General features: G+C 38.3%; 1 protein-coding gene across 8 annotated transcripts in view; it reads right to left on the reverse strand.

Annotated features, from left to right (window-relative positions):
* The window catches only part of MCF2L2 (MCF.2 cell line derived transforming sequence-like 2), a 239842-nt gene that overhangs the window by 166570 nt on the left and 50816 nt on the right, over positions 1 to 22456 (reverse strand). For 3 of the 8 annotated variants that reach the window (XM_070243326.1, XM_070243324.1, XM_070243322.1), the window contains exon 4: positions 17129 to 17193. The exons of the other annotated variants lie outside the window; for them this stretch is intronic. In XM_070243326.1, coding sequence (XP_070099427.1) covers positions 17129 to 17166 — 38 coding nt within the window. In that variant the 5' untranslated portion in view covers positions 17167 to 17193. The remainder of the gene's footprint in view (positions 1 to 17128; positions 17194 to 22456) is intronic. 8 annotated transcript variants of the gene reach the window in all.

Consider the following 22456-nt stretch of genomic DNA (forward strand, 5'->3'; position numbering starts at 1 on the left):
TATAAAAGAAACTCCACAGAGCTCTTTCACCCTCTTCCCACCATGCGAGGATACAGGTTGGTAGTCTGCCACCTGGGAGAGGTTTCGCACTAGAACCTGACCACACCGGCACCCTGATGTCAGACTTCCAGCCTCTAGAACTGTGAGAAATAAATTTCTGTTGTTTATAAGCCACCCAGTCTATGGTACTTTGTTAGAGTAGAACTAAGACAATGACAAAATCTAAAAATTTATGAGTTTACAAAAAAGAACAGACATGGCTGTTGACAAAATTAGTAATCTGAAATTAAAAGTTTATCATAAATGATAAAGAGAGGGACTTCTGCGTCACTGAGCAAAATTGGAATATTTACATATCCTCTAAAAACTATAAGATCAACGAAAAGAATAAAAGCTGAGCTACACGAATCCCATGTCTTGAGCATAAGTAGAAGACAGAGAACACTACAAACCTCAAATTACTTGTAAACAGATTAAAAAAAAAAAAAAGACATCAATATCTAGCAGAGCTATTTCTTGAGCTCCTGCTACAAGCCTTTGCAGAGAGCTAGAATATGACAGTTAATTTTCATGTGTCAACTTGACTGGATCATGGATGTCCAGATATCTGGTTAAACATTATTTCTAGGTGTGCCTATGAAGATGTTTCCAGAAGAGATTAGCATTTGAACTGGTAGAGTAAAGTGGATTGCCCTCCCCAGCATCGTGGACATCATCCAATCCATTGAGGGCCTGAATAGAACAAAAATGTAGAGGAAGAGAGGATTCGTTCTCTCTCTGACTGTTGAGCTGGGACACTGATCTTCTCATGCCCTCAATCCTCCTCATTCTCAGGCCCTCAGACTCAGACTGGAATCTACAACACTGGTTCTCTGGCGTTCAGGTCTTTGAGCAATACAGCCAGCCTAGGTCTCCAGTTTGCAGAGGGCAGATTGTGGGACTTCTTAGCCTCCATAATTGCATGAATCAATACCTTATAATAAATCTCTCTTTCTAATATACATATTAGATAAACATATATATCCATCCCACTGGTTTTGTTTCTCTGGAGAACCCTGACTAATACAGATTTGGGTACCAGGAATGGTTCCAGAAGAAAAGAATTTTAAGGGTGAGTTTTCTGAATTGGTTCTGAGGTTTATGGAATTGATACTGAAGCTCTTAATCTCAAATTTGTGTGCCCAATGCACAGTAAGCCAATCACTGAGATACTGGCGTTTGGAGATGAAGAAAGGTTTATTCGAATTGGCCAAAACAAGGAGAGAGGATAGGTTTGCTCAAATCTGCCTTAACAAGAGAAGAAAGCAGGGGGTTTTATAGAGCTAAGGGGCTTGGGAGGTGGAACTTCAGAGAAACAAAGAGTAATGGTGAAGTTACTTTAAGTTTTCTTTCACTCCAGCTAAGTCCTTAGGCAATCTGACTTGTGGGTGTCAACGGCAGCTGGAGGCTGGTTATCTGGTGATTGGAAATTTCTTGAAGGTGTTCTTTTACTTCTGCAAAACAAGTGCATAAATCCTTGTGACTCTTGAGTCATCCCTCAGGTTAAAGCAGAAAACAGCAAATTGAAAAGATTAACTTTTCGTCTATGTCTGTATTGGGAACAAGGTTAAAAGATAATCTTATTGAATACTTACAGTAACCCTCATGTACCTGGCTTCAGAATTGGCTCTCCAATCTCATTAGATTTAAAGACACCAATGACTCTATTTCCAGTGTAAAGAAAGCATTGATAGTCCATGGTGTGATCTGGCAGTAGAGATACACAAAATATGTCCATCCGATACTCTGAATCAACCACTTATAAAAAGCAAGGAGCTGGGTGACTGTCTATATGATATTTTCAAACATATATAGAAAACTAACAAAAACAATAAGCTTGGCTGGTTGTTCCTAATGTGTCTGGACAAAGTGGTGAAAGGAAATAATGAACTCAGGGATATGAATTGGTGACAAATTTGGGAAAGAAGTATAAAGGATAGACCTCTCTGAATGGGGGGAGGGGGAAGTGAAGATATTTGTGTCGCATGTGAATGTTTACCAAAGGGTGACCTCAGCAGAGGAGGATTTTAATAATCAAGTGGACAGGATGACCTGTTCTGTGGATACCAGTCAGCCTCTTCCTAAGCCACACCTGTCATTGCCCAATGGGCTCATGAACAAAGTGGCCACTGTGGCAGGACAGAAGCAGCATTTTGTTCTCACTGGGATAGACACTTATTCTGGATATGTGTTTGCCTTCCCTGTATACAATGCTTCTGCCAAAACTACTATCCATGAACTTATAGAATGCCTTATCCACCATCAAGTTATTCCATACAGCATTGCTTCTGATCAAGGAACTCACTTCACAGTGAAAGAAGTGCAGCAACAGGCCGATGCTCATGGAATTCACTGGTCTTACCATGCTGCCCACCATCCTGAAGCAACTGGTTTGATAGAACAGTGAAATAGCCACTTGAAAACACAATTGCAGCACCACCTGGGTGTCAATACCTTTTGGGGCTTGGGCGAGGTTCTCCAGAAGGCTGTATATGCAATGAATCAGTGTTGGATATATGGTGTTTTTCTCCCATAGTCAAGATTCACAGGTTCAGGAATCAAGGGGTGAAAATGGGAGTGTCACCACTTACTATTACTCTCAGTGACCCACTAGCAAAATTTTGCTTCCTGTACCCATGACCTTATCCCCTGCTGGCCTAGACGTCTTAGTTCCGAAGCAATGAACACTTCCACCAGGAGACACAATGATTCCATTGAACTAAAAGTGAAGAGTGCCACTTGGCCACTTTGAATTCCTCATGCCTCTGGATCAACAGGCAAAGAAGAAAGTTATGGGGCTGGCGGGGTGATTGATCCTGACTACAAAGGGGAAATTGGACTGTGACTCCACAATGGAGGTACGGAAGAGTATGTCTGGATTACAGAAGATCCCTTAGGGCACCTCTTAGTATCACCATACGCTGTCATTAAGGTAAATGGAAAACTACAACACCTGATCCAGGCAGGACTACTAATGACACAGACCCTTCAGGAATGAAGGTTTGGGTCACCCCAGCAGGTAAACAACCATGATTGGCCAAGGTGCTTGATCAAGACAAAGGAAATATAGAAGGAATAGTAGAAAAAGATAATTACCAATACCAGCTATGACCACATGACCAGTTACAGAAACAAGGACTATAATTGTCATGAGTATTCTTCCACAGAACATATATGTTTGGTGAGGAAGATTCGCCCTGAGCTAATATCCATTGCCAATCTTCCTCTTTTTTCTTTTTTTCACTTGAGGAAAATTAGCCCTAATCTAACATCTGTGCCAATCCTTCTATTTTGTATGTAGGATGCCTCCACAGCACAGCTGATGAGTGGAGTAGGTCCATGCCTGGGATCTGAACCTGCAAATCCAGGCCACCAAAGCAGAGAGTGTGGAACTTCAACCACTCAGCCACAGGGCTGGTCCAGAACATGTAAATTTGTATGTGTACACATATAGATCAAATATCTGTTTCTTCTCTCTCTTATTCCCTTATCATGTAACAAAATGGATTGATTTTATACCGTACCACTTAAGTATTGTTAATTTTACATCACAGTATTTAAGTTATAGGATATCAAAAAGAAGAGTAAACGTCACTCAAGGACTTTACCTCCTCTTTGGGTGAAGGGGTTAATGTGTTTTCAATTATACACACAATACTTGTATCATGTTAAGCAGAATTATGACCTTGTTATCGTCTTTTATGACCTTGCATTGTTATTTGTAGGTTAAGTATGGTTTAAGGAGATGCATGTAAGTGTCAAGTTGACAAAAGGTGGACTTGTGATAGTTAATGTTAGCATACAACTTGACAGGATCATGGATGTCCGGATATCTGGTTAAACATTACTTCTGGGTGCTCCTGTGAAGGTGTTTCCAGATGATTAGCACTTGCACTGGCAGAGCAAAGCAGATTGCCCTCCTGATTGGGTAGGCATCATCCAATCCACTGAGGATCCAAATAGAATAAAAATGGGGAGGAAGGGAGGATTCGCTCTCTTTCTGTCTGACTGTTGATCTGAGACATCTATCTCTTTCCCTCAGTGCTCCTGGTTCTCAGGCCTTCAGAGTTGCATTGGAATCCACAACAACATCAGCTCTCTGGCTCCTCAAACTACATAACTGGCCTTCTTGGGTCTCCTGTTTGTAGAGGGCAGATTGTGGGATTTCTCAATCTCCACAACCGCATGAGCCAGTACTTTATAATAAATCTCTTTATATATATGTTCAGAGTTCTCCAGAGAAACAAGATCAATAAGATATATATAGATATATATAAGAGGAGATTTATTATAGGATTTGGCTGATGTAGTTATAGAGGCCAAGAAGTCCCACGATCTGCCATCTGCAAGCTGGAGAACCAGGAAAGCTGGTGGTGTAATTTTAACCTGAGTCCAAGGCTGGAGAATGGAGGGGCTGATGGTCTAAATCTTGATCTGAGTCCAAAGGCTCAAGAACCAGAACCACAGATGTCCAAGGGTGGGAGAAGATGGATGTCTCACCTCAAGCAGAGAGAGAATTCACCCTTCCTCCACCTTTTTGTTCTATTAAAAAGGTTGGATGATGCCCACCCACACTGGGGAGGACTATCTGCTTTACTCAGTTTATTAACTCAAATGGTAATGTATTCCAGAAGCACTCTCACAGACACATCCAGAAATATGTTTTACCAGCTATCCAGGCATCCCTTACCCCAGTCAAGTTGACACATAAAATTAACCATCACATATATATCCTATTAATTCTGTTTCTCTGAAGAATCCTAATTAATACATAGGAAGTGTCAAGAGAAGAAGGGATTGAGATAAATCCACTCCCAGAAAAAAAAAAAAGTACACCCTAAGTGCAAAGAAACTGAAAAAAGAGTCCCAGGACATCAGGGCACTGACTAGAGAAGGACTCAACGAGGCAGTCTTGGGAAGACAAAGCTTCTTGGGAGAGAAAAGGAAATGAAAGGAGGGGTGGTGACTGTGTGGTAAAGGCAAAAAGAAGCAAGAGGTAAAATTAGCATCCTACTAAACCAAAAAAAAATCAAGGATACAAACCCCTTCCCCTAACCTCCAAAAGTATATTTTTAAGGGCATTGATAAAAGAAAGTATAATTTAACTTTACTAACGAAAGATGACATTCTTGAACTGGGAATTTTGTAAATATCCCAAACCACCAAACCTGTCCACTAATTGCAAAGATGCAAGAAGGATTCATCTATACAGAGCTACTATAAATGGGAAAAATAGAAAATAAGAATGAAAATCTTTCTATCTTCAAGAGAATGAGAAGATAGGCCACAAACTGGAAGAAAATATTTGCTAAAAATGTATTTGAAGAACTGTTATCCAAAATATAAAAAGAACTCGATTAAAAACTAGGCAAACAAACAAAACAGACACCTCACCTAAGAAGGTATACAGATGGAAACTAAGCATTTAAAAAGATGTTTAACAATATATATCATTAGGGAATTGCAAATTAAAACCACAATGTAATACCACTACACATCTATTAGAACAGCCCAAATCCGAAACACTGATAATACCAAATGCTGGCAAGAAATGTGGAGCAACAAGAACTCTCTCATTCATTGCTGGTGGGTATTCAAAATGGTACAGTCACTTTAGAAGACAGTTTGGCAGTTTCTTACAAAACTAGACATACTCGTACCATATGATCCAGCATGTACGCTCCTTGGTATTTACCTAAATGAGTTGAAAACTTATGTCCACACAAAAACTCACACACAGATATTTATAGTAGCTTTATACACAACTGCCAAAACTTGGAAGCAACCAAGATATCCTTCAGTAGGTGAATGGATAAACTGTGGTATATCTGGACAATAAAATACTATTTAGCACTAAAAAGAAATGAGCTATCGAGCCATGGAAAGACAAGGAAGAAACTTAAATGCATATTACTAAGTGAAAGAAGTCAATCTGAAGAGGCTACATACTGTATGATTCCAACTATATGACATTCTGGAAACAGCAAAACTATGGAGATAGTAAAAGGATCAGTGGTTGCAGGGCTGGGGGACGGGAGCACAAGAGGGATGAACAGGCAGGGCACAGAGGATGTTTTGGGCAGTGAAACTATTCTGTATGAAACTTTAATGGTGGACACATGTCATCATTATACATTTGTTCAACCCAAAGTATGTGCAACACCAAGAGTGAACCCTAATATAAACTTTGGACTTTGAGTGACAATGGTATGTCAATGCGGGTTCATCCCTTGTAACAAATGTACCACTCCAGTGCAGGATGTTAACGGTGAGGCAAGTCCTGCATATGGGGGGCAGGGAGTAAATGGGAAATTTCTGAAATTTCTGGTCAATTTTTCTGTGAACTTAAAACTGCTCTAAAAAAATAAAGTCTATTTAAAAATACCTTTTTAGGTAATGAATATTCCTCCAAAACATGAGTCATTAAGCAGAAAAAACCTATAATATAGCTCTCCAAACTCAATTACAGGTCTACAAATAAGCATTTGGGGTATGGATATTGGGGGATGGGGCACCTTAAATAAGAAACTCAAAAATGAAGAACAGAAATGTGGTTTTTTTTTGCTTGTTTGTTTGTTTTTTCTGAGGAAGATTAGCCCTGAGCTAACACCCATGCCAATCTTCCTCCACTTTTTATATGTGGGTCACTGCCACAGTGTGGCTGAGGAGTGGTGTAGGTCCATGCCCAGGATCCAAATGTGCGAACTTGGGCCACCAAAGTGGAGTGCACCAAACTTAACCACTAAGCCATGGGCTAGCTCCAGAAATGGATTTTTTAATATATAAAGAAAAGAAGGAATAAAATAAGAGTTGATTGAGGTCAGAAAAATAAAAGGAAATGACAAAATCAAGTAAGAAATGGAGTCTAAATTACAAGATACCCAAGGGATAACACATTTGAACAAAAGTGTAATAACAGCCTGTAAATAACATAGAGAAAACAAACAAGTAAATGAAAATGAAGAAAGAAAACAGTAAAAAAAGGTCGGAAAATGGTTGAAATCGAAGGCAGACAAAAAAGAACCAACATACTTATAATTGGAATCCCTAAAGACCAAAAATAAAACAAAGGAACAGAAATAATATTTACAAGTATAATCTGAGAAAACTTTCCAAAAACAAAAAAGACCTGAATCTACATATACCTGAAAGGGCCTAGCAAGCATCTGGGAAAACTGATCTGAAACAATCAGCTCTGAGACATATCCTAGTACAACTGTTAGGCTTAAGGATATAGTAAAAATTCTCGGCACCTCCAGGAAAAAGATCAAATAATTTGCCAGGACAAGAGAAACAGATAGGTGTCATAGTTCTCAAAATCAGCTTACAAATCATGGAAAGAATGGAACAGCATTCTAGAACAATTCATGAACAAAACGTGTGAACCAAGAATTTTATATCCTGATAAACAGGCTTTCAAGCATTAAGGTAATAGAAAAATAGTTATAAACATGCAAAAACTCAAGGAATTCTGTACCTATGAGCCCTTTTTGAAGAATGTAGTAAAGATCAACCTTCATCCAATCAAGAGATAAACTTGGGGAAACTTCAGCAATGGGATTAATTTAATACATTCAATGGTAGGTTTAATACTAAACATGTTGGAAGACTAATATACAGAAATAATACAAGTTAAAAATGGAAGAAGAAAGGAGAAAGAAAGAGGAAAGAATAAGCTCACTGATTGTTGTCTAGGCAAAAGGTGGGCATCAAAGGATATTACTGAAAACTGAAAAACAAGATAATAAAAGGTTATATTTAAAAACAGGAGGGCAAGCCTAGTGGCACAGAGGTGAAGTTCACAAATTCCGCTTCAGTGGCCCAGGGTTTGCCGGTTCGGGCCCCGGGTGTGGACGCCCACACCGATTGTCAAGCCATGCTGTGGTAGGCGTCCCACATATAAAGTAGAGGAAGAAGGGCACAGATGTCAGCTCAGGGCCAGTCTTCCTCAGCAAAAAAAGAGGAGGATTGGCCACAGACGTTAGCTCAGGGCGAATCGTCCTCAAAAAAATAAAATAAAATAAATAAAAACAGGGACTAAGGGCATTAAAAAAAGAGATAAATACAAAGCCAAAATCTCAAATATTCCTAAATACCAAAAGAAGTCAAAAATGAAAAAAGAGCAAAGAAAATATATCACGTAGAGAAATACAGTAAATATAACATAATACATCTAGTAGTTATAAAATAATGACAAAATTGAGACCAATTATGTGAGTCCCATCAATAAATATGAATGGGTTTGATTCACCTATTATGAGAAAAAGATTTTCACTTTGATTCAGATAGTAAGAACCAACTACATACTGTATTCAAGAAAAACAGCTAGAACAAAGGAATTCAGAAAGTAAAGGAATTGGCAAAAGTAGAGTAAGCAAAAGGAAACAACAGCAAGAGGGTTCAGTCTCGATATCAGACAAAGCAGAATTCAAGCAATAAAGCATTAAACATAACAAGGAAAACTTTTTTTCTTTTCTTTTTTTAATCATTTGCGCTCATAATAGTTTACATCATTGTGAAACTTCACAATGTGTACAACTTGTACATTATTTCTTGTCTGTCACCACATAGGTGCCCCCGTTTACCTCCTGTGCCCACCTCCCACCCCCTTCCCCTGGTAACCACTGAACTGTTTTCTTTGTCCATGTGCTTGTTTATATTCCACATATGAGGAAAATCATCTGGTGTTTGTCTTTCTCAGTCTGGCTTATTTCACCTAACATAATTCCCTCCAGGTCCTTCCATGTTGGTGCAAATGGGATGATTTTGTCTTTTTTTATGGCTGAGTAGTATTCCATTATATATAAATACCACATCTTCTTTATCCAATAACTAGTCCATGGGCACTTGGATTGTTTCCATGTCCTGGCTATTGTGAATAGGGCTGCTATGAACACAGGGGTACCTATGATACTTTGGATTGTTGATTTCAAATTGCTTGGGTACTCAGTAGTGGGATAACTGGGTCGTTCGGTAGTGCGATTTTTAGTTTTTTGAGGAATCTCCATGCTGTTTTCCATAGTGGTTGCACCAGTTTGCATTCCCACCAGCAGTGGATGAGGGTTCCCTTTTCTCCACACCCTCTCCAACCCTTGTTATTTTTAGTCTTAGTGATTATAGCCATTTTAACAAGTGTCAGGTGGTATCTTAGTGTAGTTTTGATTTGCATTTCCCTGATGATTAGTGATGTGGAACATCTTTTCATGTGTTTATTGGCCATCTGTATATCTTCTTTGAAAAACTGTCTGTTCATTTCCTCTGCCCATTTTTTTGATTGAGCTGTTTGTTTTTTCTGTTGTTCAGTTGTGTGAGTTCATTATATATTATGGAGATTAACCACTTATCAGATATATGATTTGCAAATATTTTCTCCCAATTGATGGGTTGTCTTTTTACTTTGGTCCTAGTTTCTTTTGCCTTGCAGAAGCTCTTTAGTCTGATGAACTCCCACTTGTTTATTTTTTCTTTTGTTTCCCCTGCCTGAGAAGACATGGTATTTGAAAAGATCCTTTTAAATTCGATGTCAAAGAGTGTACAGCCTATATTATCTTCCAAGAGTTTTATGGTTTCAGGATGTGTCTTCAAGTCTTTGATCCATTTTGAGTTTATTTTTGTGTACGGTGTGAGATCATTATCTACTTTCATTCTTTTTCAGGTGGCTGTCCAGTTTTCCCAACACCATTTACTGAAGAGACTATCTTTTCTCCATTGGCTGTTCTTGGCACCACTGTTGAAGATTAGCAATCTGTAGGTGTGCAGTTTTATTTCTGGGCTTTCAGTGCTGTTCCATTGATCTGGGTGCCTGTTTTTGTACCAGTACCATGCTGTTTTGATCACCATGTCTTTGTAGTACATTTTGAAGTCAGGGATTGTGATACCTCCAGCTTTGTTCTTTTTTCTCAGGATTGCCTTAGCAGTTTGGGGTCTTTGGTTGCCCCATATGAATTTTAGGATTCTTTGTTCTATATCCATAAAGAGTGTCATTGGGATTCTATTGGGATTGCACTGAATCTGTAGATTGCTTTGGGTAGTATGGACATTTTAACTATGTTTATTCTTCCAATCCCTGTGCATGGAATCCCTTTGCATCTCTTTAGGTCATTATCAATTTCTTTCAATAAAGTCTTATACTTTCCATTGTGTAAGTCCTTCACCTCCTTAGTTAAATTTATTCCAAGGTAATTACAGTTGCGATTGTAAGTGGAATTGTATTCTTGAGTTCTCTTTCTGTCAGTTTGTAATTAGAGTATAGAAAAGCAATTGATTTATGTAAATTGGCTTTGTACCCTGCAAATTTACTGTAGTTGTTAATTATTTCTAATAGTTTTCCAATGGATTATTTAGGGTTTTCTATATATAAGATCATGTCGTCTGCAAACAGTGAGAGTTGCACTTCTTCACTCCCTATTTGGATTCCTTTTATTCCTTTCTCTTGCCTAATTGCTCTGGCCAAAACCTCCAGTACTATGTTGAATAAGAATGGTGATAGTGGGCATCCTTGTCTTGTTCCTGTTCTCAGAGGGATGGTGTTCAGTTTTTCCCCATTGAGTAGGATGTTTGCTGTGGGTTTGTCATATATGGCCTTTATTATGTTGAGGTAATTTCCTTCTATCCCCATTTTGTTAAGAGTTTTTACCATAAATGGCTGTTGGATCTTGTCAAATGCTTTCTCTGCATCTATTGAGATGATCAAGTGGTTTTTATTCCTCAATTTGTTGATGTGGTGTATGTATCACATTGATTGATTTGTGGATGTTGAACCATCCCTGTGTCCCTGGTATAAATCCCACTTGATCATGATGTATAATCCTTTTGATATATGGCTGTATTCAGGTTGGCAAAATTTTGTTGAGGATTTTTGCATCTAAGTTCATCAGTGATATTGGCCTATAGTTTTCCTTTTTTTTGTATTTTCTTTGTCGGGCTTTGATATCAGAGTGATGTTGGTCTCGTAGAATGTGTTATGAAGTGTTCCATCTTCCCTAGTTTTCTGGAATGACTTGAGAAGGATAGGTATTAAATCCTCTCTGAAAGTTTGGTAGAATTTCCCAGAGAAGCCGTCTGGTCTTGGGCTTTTATTCTTTGGGATGCTTTTGATTACTGTTTCAATCTCTTTCCTTGTGATTGGTCTATTCAGATTCTCTGTTTCTTCTTGATTCAGCTTTGGGAGGTTGTAAGAGTCTAAGAATTTATCCATTTCCTCTAGATTGTCCATTTTGTTAGCATATAGTTTTTCACAGTGTTCTCTTATAATCCGTTGTATTTCTGTGTTGTCCTTTGTTATTTCTCCTCTTTCATTTCTACTTTTGTTTATCTGAGCTTTCTCTCTTTTTTTCTTTGTAAGTCTGGCTAGGGGTTTGTCAATTTTATTTATCTTCTTGAAGAACCAGCTCTTTGTTTCATTGATCCTTTCTACTGCCTTTTTTGTTTCCATAGCATTTATTTCTGCTCTGATTTTTATTATTTCTCTCCTTCTGCTGACTTTGGGCTTTGTTTGTTCTTTTTTAATTCAGTTAGGTGTAGTTTGGGATTGTTTATTTGGGATTTTTCTTGTTTGTTAAGGTATGTCTGTATTGCGATGAATTTCCCTCTTACTACAGCTTTTGCTGCATCCCATATGAGTTGGTATGGTATGTTATCATTTTCATTTGTCTCCAGATATTTTTTGATTTCTCCTTTAATTTCTTCAGTGATCCATTGATTGTTCAATAGCATGTTGTTTAGTCTCCATATCTTTGTCCCTTTCTAAGCTTTCTTCTTGTAATTAATTTCTAGCTTTATAGCATTGTGACTGGGAAAGATGCTTATTATGATTCCAATCTTAAATTTATAGAAGCTTGCCTTGTTTCCCAACATATGGTCTATCCTTGAGAATGTTCCATGCGTACTTGAGAAGAATGTGTATTCTGCTGTTTTTGGATGGAATGTTCTATATATGTCTATTAAGTCCAACTGGTTTAGCTTTTCATTTAATTCCACTGTTTCCTTGTTGATTTTCTGTCTGGATGGTCTATCCATTCATGTGAGTGGGGTGTTGAGGTCCTCTACTATTATTGTGTTATTATTAATATCTTCTTTTAGGTTTGTTAATAGTTACTTTATGAACTTTGGTGCTCCTGTGTTGGGTGCATAGATATTTTCAGTGTTCTTTCTTCTTGATGGAATGTCCGTTTGATCATTATATACTGCCCCTCTTTGTCTCTCTTTACCTGTCTTTTCTTGAAGTCTACTTTGTCTGATATAAATATTGTGACACCTGCTTTCTTTTGTTTGCCATTAGCTTGGAGTATCATTTTCCATCCCTGAATTCACTCTGAGCCTGTGTTTGTCATTGGAGCTGCGATGTTTCCTGGAGGAAGCATATTGTTGGTTCTTGTTCTTTAATCCATCTTGCCACTCGCTGTCTTTTTATTGGAGAATTCAATCTATTTACGTTTAGGGTGATAATCGATATATGAGGGCTTAATGCTCCCATTTTATCACTCAGTTTCTGGTTCTCCTGCATTTCCTTTGTTTCTCGTCCTGTGTATTTTGGTCTATCAGTCAAGTTATGTAGTTTTTTATGTTGTGTTTCTTTGTTTTCTCCTTATTTATTATTTGTGTCTCTGTTCTACTTTTTCGTTTAGTGGTTACCATGAGGTTTGTATTCAAAATCTCATGGATAAGACAGTCCCTCTTCTGATGGCCTCTTATTTCCTTAGACTAAACCGATTCAGTCTCTTTCCTCTTCCCCTCCTAAGTTGTTTTTCTCACATCTTATTCCATCTTATGTTATGAGTTTGTGGTTAAAATAACAAGATTACCTTTGTTTTTGGTGTTTTCCTTCCTTTGTCTTTAATATTATACTTGAGTATTTACTATCTTGCTCTGATTCTGTCTACTTATTCATCTTCTTACTCCATGCTTTGTAACCCCTTTCTCCCTTTCTTTTTTCAGATATGAGGGCCTTCTTGAGGATTTCTTGTAGGGGGGTGTCTTGTGGCTACGAACCCCCTTAGCTTATGTTTGTCTGAGAAAGTTTTCATTTCTCCATCATATCTGAAGGATATCTTTGCTGGATCGAGTATTCTTGGCTGAAAATTTGTCTTTCAAAGATTTGAATATGCCATTCTAGTCTCTCCTAGCCTGTAAGCTTTCTGCAGATAAATCTGCTGAAAGCCTGATGGGTTCCTTTGTAGGTTATTTTCTTCCACCTTGCTCCCCTTCGTATTCTTTCTTTGTCATTCACTTTTGCCAGTTTCACTACTATATGCCTTGCAGTAGGTCTCTTTACACTGACACATTTAGGAGATCTGGTAGCCTCTTCCACATGGATTTCTATCTTCTTCCCTAGGTTTGGGAAGTTCTCTGATATTATTTCTTTGAAGAAGTTTTCTGCTCCATTCTCTTTCTCTTCTCCTTCTTTAATACCTATAATTCTTTTGTTGCATTTTCTAATTGAGTCGGATATTTCTCAGAGACTTCCTTCATTTCTTTTTAGTCTTAGTTCTCTCTCCTCCTCTATTGGAGCATTTCAACATGTCTGTCTTTGATTATGCTGATACGCTCCTCTATGATGTCCTCTTGAGCATTCATGGAATCCATATTTTGGTTTGTTTCTTCCACTGTGTCTTTCATCTCTAATATTTCTTTTTTTTTAAAGATTGGCACCTGAGCTAACAACTGTTGTCAATCTTCTTTTTTTTTCTTATCCCCAAAGCCCCCCAATACATAGTTGTATATTCTAGTTGTGAGTGCCTCTGGTTGTGCTATGTGGAACACTGCCTCAGCATGGCCTAATGAGTGGTGCCATGTCCGTGCCCAGGATCTGAAATGGCCAAACTTTGGGCCACTGAAGCAGAGCACGCAAAATTAACCACTCGGCCATTGGGCTGGCCCCTCATCTCTAATATTTCTGATTGATTCTTCTTTATAACTTCAATCTCTTTCATGAAGTAGCTCCTGAACTCATTGAATTATTTCTCTACATTCTCTTTTAACTCATTGAGGTTTTTGATGATAGCTATTTTGAATTCTCATTTAGATTACATATTTCTGTGTCCCCAGGACTGATTTCTGGGTAAATGTCATTTTCTCTCTGGTCTGGAGATCTAATATAATGTTTGGTATTGCTAGAGCGAGTGACTTTGTTTTTTCACATCCTGGTGTTATTTGGTCACAGTTACCGCCCATCACCACTTGGTGTGGTCAAGAGCTACATATTCTGAGCCCTCTGCCTTCAGCCAAGATCCCAGGCACTGGAGCCATGCTGGGCAGGTGGGGGAGGGGCTCTTTCTCCTGCATGCTCTCAGGATTTTCTCACTCTTCTCTCGCTATCTGCTCTCCTGGGGTGTTGGCTTGATAAGGTCATCCACTACAAAAGCTTTCACCCCAGTAGAGGGCTACTCTCTAGGCTGCAAGGGCACTTGGGATCCTTGATGCCCCTGCAAACAATGTCCCCTCTCCTGTCTCTTCCCTGTCAGAGGCCTCTCGTGGTCCTGGGCCACAGTCTTTGGGGGAGGGTGCCAAGTTTTCTCTTACCCCATTCCACCTCCTCTGAGGGGGGCTCCAGCCTCTCTGCTCTCCATCGTATGGCTGCATGGGTCTCTCCAACGTTTTTCGTGCTGTGTTTGAATGTCCTCTGTTGGAGTATGAATGTCCTTCTCATTGTAGGTTGTAGGGGAGAGATTACAGGGAAAACTCACTCTGCCACGATGTGACGTCACTAAGGAAAACTTTTTAATGCTACAAGTCACAATTCACAATGAAGATATAATAGTTATAAATATCTATGCTCCAAATACCCTAATAATAAGGAGACAGGATAGAAATACAAGGAGACAGATAGAAATATATTTTACATAGGAGATTTTAATACACCACTTTCACTACAAGACAGAACAAATAGACAAGGTATCGATAAGGTTATAGAAGACCTAAACCATATAATCAATACGGAAGATCTAAAGACTGTGTACTGAATAGTGCATATATAGATATATATATCTGATAATAGAGGATTCATCTTCTTCTCAAGCACACATGGAACATCCACAAAAATTGATCAAGATAAAGGGTCACAAAGAAAACATCTGAAAATTTAAAAACCTTCTGTTAAACAACTCTTCAGGAAGAGAGAAATATAAAATATAATTAGAGAATTTCTAAAATATAGTGATAATGAAAATACTACATATCAGATTTCATGGGATACATTTAAAGCAGTGATCAGAGAAAATTTATAACCTTAAACATTTATATCAATAAAATGAAAGAATGAAAATAAATTTAATTTCAACTCAAAAAAATGAGAAAAAATAAGGCAAACCAAAAGAAAGCACAAAGAAGAAGATATTAAAGATAAAGGCAGAAGGAATAAGGTAGAGAGGAGGAAAGCAATAGATCTAATTTAATCAATCAGAATCCATTTTTTTAATTAACAAAATAAATAAGCCACCAGCTAACTTAAGAGAAAAAGGGAGACAAAGCCCAAGTATACAAACTAAGAAATAGCAAAGGGAAAACAACCACTGAAACATAAGAAATTTTAAATTTCTAAGAAACTACTTTGTGTACCTCTATGGAAACAAGCTTTAAAAGCAAGGCATGAATAGATAATTTCTTAGGAAAATATAGTTTACCAAAAGGGATCTCTTTAGAGATAAAAGCTTAAACAGACCAATTTTCATAGAGGAAATAGAGGAAGTTATCAAGGCCCAGATTCACAGAGGAATTCAAATCATCAATGGCCATAAAGTCCCAATGCCATAAAAATTGTTTCAGAGCTTAAAAAATGAAAGAAAATTTCAAAACACTATTTATGAAACAAGTATGACATTGACACCTAAACCTAATACAGTATAAAAATAAAATTACCAGTTAAAGGATATAATGGTAGAGAGATCCCATTTAAAACAGCAACAAAAGATAAAATATTTAGGAATAAACTTAGTAATAAATGTACAAAACTATGTCAGGAAAATTGTAAATACTCCTGAAAGATACAAAAGTAGATTTTAACAAGTGGAAAGACTTTTCTTCTTCTCGATAGGATGTTTTCAACACCACAAAGATGTCACTTTTCCCTAAGTTAAATTATAAATTTAACACAGTCCCAATGAGAAGACCAACAACCTCTTTTTTGTAGAGCAAGACACAGAAAGAAAACAATAAACAACAGTTAGGAAAACATGCAAAAGTAAGTAAAGCTTAAGGGGCCAGGAGGGGAGGGCATATTAACTCTACCAGATATTAGACATACTTAAATCCTTCATAGTTAAAATAATGTTTTACTCACTTATGAATAGATAGACCAATTAATTCTCAAATCACTGAGGCAAAGATGAACTTTTAAAATTAATGCTGTCAGGATAACTGAATAGCCATTTCGGAAAATATAAACTTAGATCTATACATTATACCACACACAAAAATAAACACCATGGGCATCAGAGTTAACTGTAAAAATAAAATTATACTATATTCCAAGAAAGCATGGATGAATTCCTCTATCACCTAGCTATAGGAAAGTTTTCTGACAAATGACCCAAAATCCAGAAGCAATAAAAGAAACACAGATACGTTTGATGACATAGAAATTTGGCATGGCAAAAAACATCCTAAGCAAAGTCAAAGGACAGATGAAAAAGTGAGAGAAAATATACACAACATACATCACAGATAAAGAGCTAATATCTGGAATCCATAAAGAATTCTTCAAAATTGAGAAGAAAATAAAGACAGAAAACTCTATGGAAAGAAAAGCAAAGATATGAACAGCCAATTCAGAAATACATACATCTATAAATATGTTTGTTTATTTAAAATGTAAAGTAATAAAGAGATGAAAAATATGAGAGAAAAGTTAGCCACAGAAGAGAGACTCAGGAAATGAAAGATCCCTCTAATTTGAGTTCCAGAAGCAGAAAACAGAATTGGAGGGAAGAAATAAGTAAAGAAATAACAGAAAGAAAATTCTAGGCCTAAGAGAGACTTGAATCTTCAGTTCAAAGGCCCAGCAGAATGAAAGAAAAAGGTTTGAAATTTCAAACCTGCAAAACATAAAGAAAAAACCCCAGTAGCTTCCTATGGTGAGAGAGAAACAGCTTACCTAGGAAGGAATGAGACTGGGATCTTCACGGGCAGCATCAGCCTTGTTATCAGTGACACTGGATGCTAGAAATCAATGGATCAATGTTACTCTACATTAAAAATGCCATACCCAGACAAGCTGCCAATCAAGTGTGAGGACAAAATGCAGCCATTTTCTGACCTTCAAGATCTTGTAAGATTCCCTTACCATAAACTCTTTCTGAAAAAGAAATAACTTGAAATTTTTTCATTTTTGAAAATGAAATCCAAAAAAGAGGAAGTGGATGATCTTCCCAGAGATACAATAAAAAGCAACCCCAGGTTGAGAGCTTGCAGTAGCCACCCTGAATTATGAGCAGGTCAGAGGGCCTCAGAAGTATGTCTTCAAGAAGAAAATGTATGCATTACAAAAATTCTATGATAAAGAATCTATAAGATATTATTAATGCAATGAAGATATATGCGACTGTATACACAAGAAAAAAAGAAAGGCAACTAGAAATGCCAGAGGGAAAGATATATAAGAAGTCATTGTCTGAGTCTGAAAGGAATGAAATTGTGGCATGATTTTGAGCAACTGAGGGAGCGTGCGAAAAGAGAACTCATTTAACCTTAACATTTGTGGCATTCTCCTTTAGTGACACAGGTTTAATGACATAGGATTATATCTCTCACCCCAGAGGTTTAATCATATTACATATACAAATGCATTTTACTGATTTCTATGATTTAGAATCAACCTATAGTCAAAGAAAAAAACCCACGTAGAGAAAAAAAGTAAAACATATTAAACATCTTAGCAATGGAAAGGAAGTGGTATACAGGTAGAACTTGAAGGATGGGAGAGAGTAAAGAAAGATGGAAATATATAGTAGAAAATTGACAGATATTTTTTCTTTTTTCTTAAAAGATTGGCCCTGAGCTAACATCTGTTGTCAATTTTTTTTCCTCGTCTTCTTCTCTCTAAAGCCCCCCAGTACACAGTTGTATATCCTAGTTGCAGGTCCTTCCAGTGCTGCTATGTGGGATGCCGCCACAGCATGGCTTGATGAGAGGTGCTAGGTCTACACCCAGGATCCTAACCCAGGGAAACTCTGGGTCACTGAACGGAGCATGCAAACTTAACCACTTGGCCACGGGGCCTGCCCCCTCAACAGGTATTTTCTACAGTTGCTAGATCACCAGACAGAAGTACGCTGTTTAAATGTATGATGGTAACTATTACATGGTCTAAAATTAATAATGTAACTAGCAAAAATTAAGGGGTGAAAGGGAGCAAGGAGAGGGAAAGCATCATTAGTATGCAAAACATTTTTCATGTTGAGGAATCACAAGATACTGTCTAAAGTTGATAAATCAATCAACACAGACATAAATACACAGGTTAGTATCATGGAGATAACTACCACATTGAGGTGATGGAAGTAGCACTGAGCCAGGAGCCAGAAAATCTAAGTCCTAAGCTTAGCCCTTTACCAGCTATGGGAATTTACACAAGTTCCTTCTTCTACCTGGCTTAATATCCAACTCTGTAAACATGGATAGTTCTTTTCTTTTTTTTAATATTCAGATCTTTTTTTTTAATGCTTTTTTTTGTTTGTTTTTTGGGGGGCTGAGGAAGATTGGCCCCAAGTTAACATCTGTTGCCAATCTTCCTCTTCTCTTTGTTTTCCCTCCCCAAAGCCCCAGTACATAGCTGTATGTTCAAGCTGTAAGTCTTTCTAGTTTTTCTGTGTGGGATGCAGCCACAGCATGGCTTGGTGAGCCGTATGTAGGTCCACATCCAGGATCCAAACTGACGAACCCTGGCTGCCAAAGCAGAGGGCACAGACTTAACCTCTCAGCTACAGGGCTGGCCCGTGCAGATAGTTCTAAAGGTGTGGTCTTCAGACTGGCAGCATCAGCATCTCCTGTAACTTGTTAGAAATGAAAATTATTGAGCCCCACCCAAAATACTGAATCAGAAACTCTGGAGTGGGGCCAGCAATCTGTGTTTTAACAAGTTCCCCAAATGATTCTGATGCATGCTAATGTCTGAGAACCACCAAGCTACACCAGGGGCCAACAAAGTACAGTCTATGTGCCAAATCCGCTGCACTCCCATTTTGTCAATAAAGTTTTATTGGAACACAGCCACACTCATTTGTTATGTATTGTCCATGGTTGCTTTTGAGCTACAACAGCAGAGTTCAATAGTTGAGGAGGAGACCATATGGCCTGCCAAACCTAAAATATTTGCTTTGTTACAGAAAAAGTTTGATGACCTTTAACTCAGAATATTCTGACTGATAATACCAAGTGCACACCATCACTAAATTTAATGCAAGGTTTATTATCCCAGTCAAGTTGTAAAGATTATTCAATCAGAAAGGTGTTTGTGCTGATGCCTATAGTCCTTTAATAAGGTATTGTGGACTAACCTTGAATCCTGCCCCCCTCTTCATTCTCAGGACCCCTTAAAATAGTAAGTAATAAATAGTAAAAAGTCATGTAACAATTAGTAAATAAGTAAATAGTCTAAAATAATGGAATAAAACAAATAGTAAAAAGTCAACACCTTCTCTGGCTCACAGAGTCTTAGGAAACTTTCATGACCACGTAATAACTGGTGGAGGGCATGTTGAGTTTCCTGCGCTCCATCCAAAGCTTGATTTCTTAAAAAGCAACATTCACACTTTAAAGCTAATACTACACTCAATATCTTTTCCAATTTCACCTCAATTCTTCAGACCACCTCATCTCCAAAACAACCCACATCATATAATAAATAGGAGAGGAACCTACTTTTTATGGCTTGTAGCAATTATCTTCTTTATAATTGACAATATCACTGAGTAGACCACATTCCAGATCTTTACAACAATTGGCACCCATAAATTTAGGAGGCTGTGCTTTGAATGTCAAAAGAAACCTAAACTGAACACATCAGAAAAGGGAAAGTGGGCTCCTATCTGACAGATGACACACAGGCAGGATGGAGTAGAAGTATTCTAAAGCAAGCACCTAAGCAAATAACAAAGAAAAGCCATTATCTACACACTAGGTCATTCTACTGGGGAGAAATAATGTCAGGCCCCTAGCTCTTACACATAGAAGGAAAGAAATCTGGCATATTAAATTTTTTGTCTGCCCTCTAGTATAGTTCACTCAATCCTCTTGGCATATGCAACTTATTTGCCAGTGTCACCATTTATTCATAATAAACCTATACGGTGCTTTCTGATTTTGAGCCATAGGTGATGCCGAAGGTCTGGCCTCTCAAGGCATCCTTCCTAAGGGCTCTGAAGCAAATCTACCCACCTTGGGCAATGCAGCAGCCCAACTAGACTCCCGGCTCTGGACCTCTATCCTTCTAAGTCAAATGAATGACTCCATCTCCTTGACTCCAGGGGGCAATTCCATAGCCAGTGCAGGAAATAACACACCCCTACCCTAGCTACTCGATCAAAGTGGTACTTTTCCATTAATACTATTCAAAGCCAACTAAAAACAGGTGGTTTTCCATTGCCTTCATAATGGTAAGAGGACCAGGTTGAAATCACTTCTCTGATGAGGCTGGTCTCTAAAGTTGACAAGTTGTTATAAGCTCATTCAGTCTTTCAATATGAAAGAGCAAGCCTCATTTTAATACACAGGCCAAATAGTAACACTGTCCTTCTCTCCTGCCTTCCTGAAGTACAAATATCAAACAGCATTCTATCAGACAGCATATTACAAAAGAGGATACGACTCATCTCCAAGACTATCAGGCTTCATGGGAGGAAAACAGACATAGGAGAATTCTTTGAACTTACATAGGCCTCTCAACAGATTCATTACAGAAAAGGACCTTTACAAATAGTAAACAATTGTCAGATCCACCACTGCTATGAAATTCAACTCTTGCACCATCTAATAAAAGTACTTTCTCCAATCCCTTTCTAATAATGAACTCAGAACTGTGAGTAAAACAAAGAAACTGAATAGAGTAATAGACTAATAAAAATTCATGCTTAGTGATACGAATACTGATTTGGGGAAAAACAATGATTCAGAATGTTTTACTGATGCCTTTTGGAATCACTTGGCTACAATCTGTAGCCACAGGAGACACGTTTTAAAAGACAATATCCTGCATAACTAATACCTTTGAGAAATTGACCCCTAGGATTATTCTGCTATTCTTATAAGATGAATTGTGAAAACTCTTAGTAGTCTAATTTATATATTAGATGATACACCTGATAGGCTAAAATAGGCCCTCGTTGTTATTGGAAATGTAAGTGATGTGGTAACAACATATTGACAAATATTTTAATACCATGAGATCCACATGGGAAGATTTCTAATTCAATAGTTCAGTAATAATATAATTCACAAAGAAATCCCAGAGTCTGGGAAACTCAGGAAATAGCATTTTTGGCTTATATTGTATTTAAAGAGAAGACATACAGAACTGTGAAAGCAAAAGTAAAAGATTTGGGTACAGTTCTCCCTCAGTCTTTCAACTTCACCATATCCCCCACCACCTCATCTTATCTGAAAGCTAAGTCTAATTCCACATTTTCTTCCCCACGCGTCTCAAATGCCTGCTCCCTTCCACCGCAGCTCCTCCCGGTCCGCTCCTAGCACAGTGATCCTCACCCGGGGCTGCACGTTGGAACCACCAGGGCGCTTGCAGCACTACTGAAGCCCAGGTTCCACCCCCAGAAACTCTGGTTTAATAGGTCTGACTTATGATCTGGGCATCAGGATTTTTTAAAAACTCCCCACGTGATCCTAATGTAAGCAAAGAATCGGAACCATTGAACTAGCCTGATTTTGGTAAGGGAGAGCCAAAAAAAGTAGCAAAATAAAACGAGACGAAATAATCAAAACCAAAATGAGTTCTCAATTCCACGTGCTCAGACGTGCAAGAGCAACAAGGTCCTAGGGCGAATACAATTCCCAAAGCTGACCGCCATCACTAGTTTCTCACTCTCATTCCTCCCCCACCCCCATCAGTCCCCAATGTCTGTCTTTCCTGGCCATCCCCTTCTACCAGGTCCTCCTGCCATCACACTAGCTCCCTCCCTCTTCTCCTGGTACCTACTTCAGTGTAGAAGCCCCTAATTCATCTCTCTGCCTCCTTTCTCCCTCTCCCTCTGATCCATCCTGCACACCACTGCCAAGTTAGTCCGGTCGGCATTCTCCGAACCTCCACCGGCGTCTTCCCACTCACCACGCCTGAACTCCTCAACTTGGTGGAAAAGGCCTTGCCGAGTGTGTTCCCAGCTGTCTTCCCAGCTCTCATTTCTCACTACTATCTGAAAAGGAGTCTCACTCTGTTCTGGTCAACCTGGACAGTCTGTAATTCCCCAAACAGGCT

Source organism: Equus caballus, chromosome 19 (assembly GCF_041296265.1).
Source record: "Equus caballus isolate H_3958 breed thoroughbred chromosome 19, TB-T2T, whole genome shotgun sequence".
In the NCBI taxonomy this organism is placed as follows: Eukaryota; Metazoa; Chordata; class Mammalia; order Perissodactyla; family Equidae; genus Equus; species Equus caballus.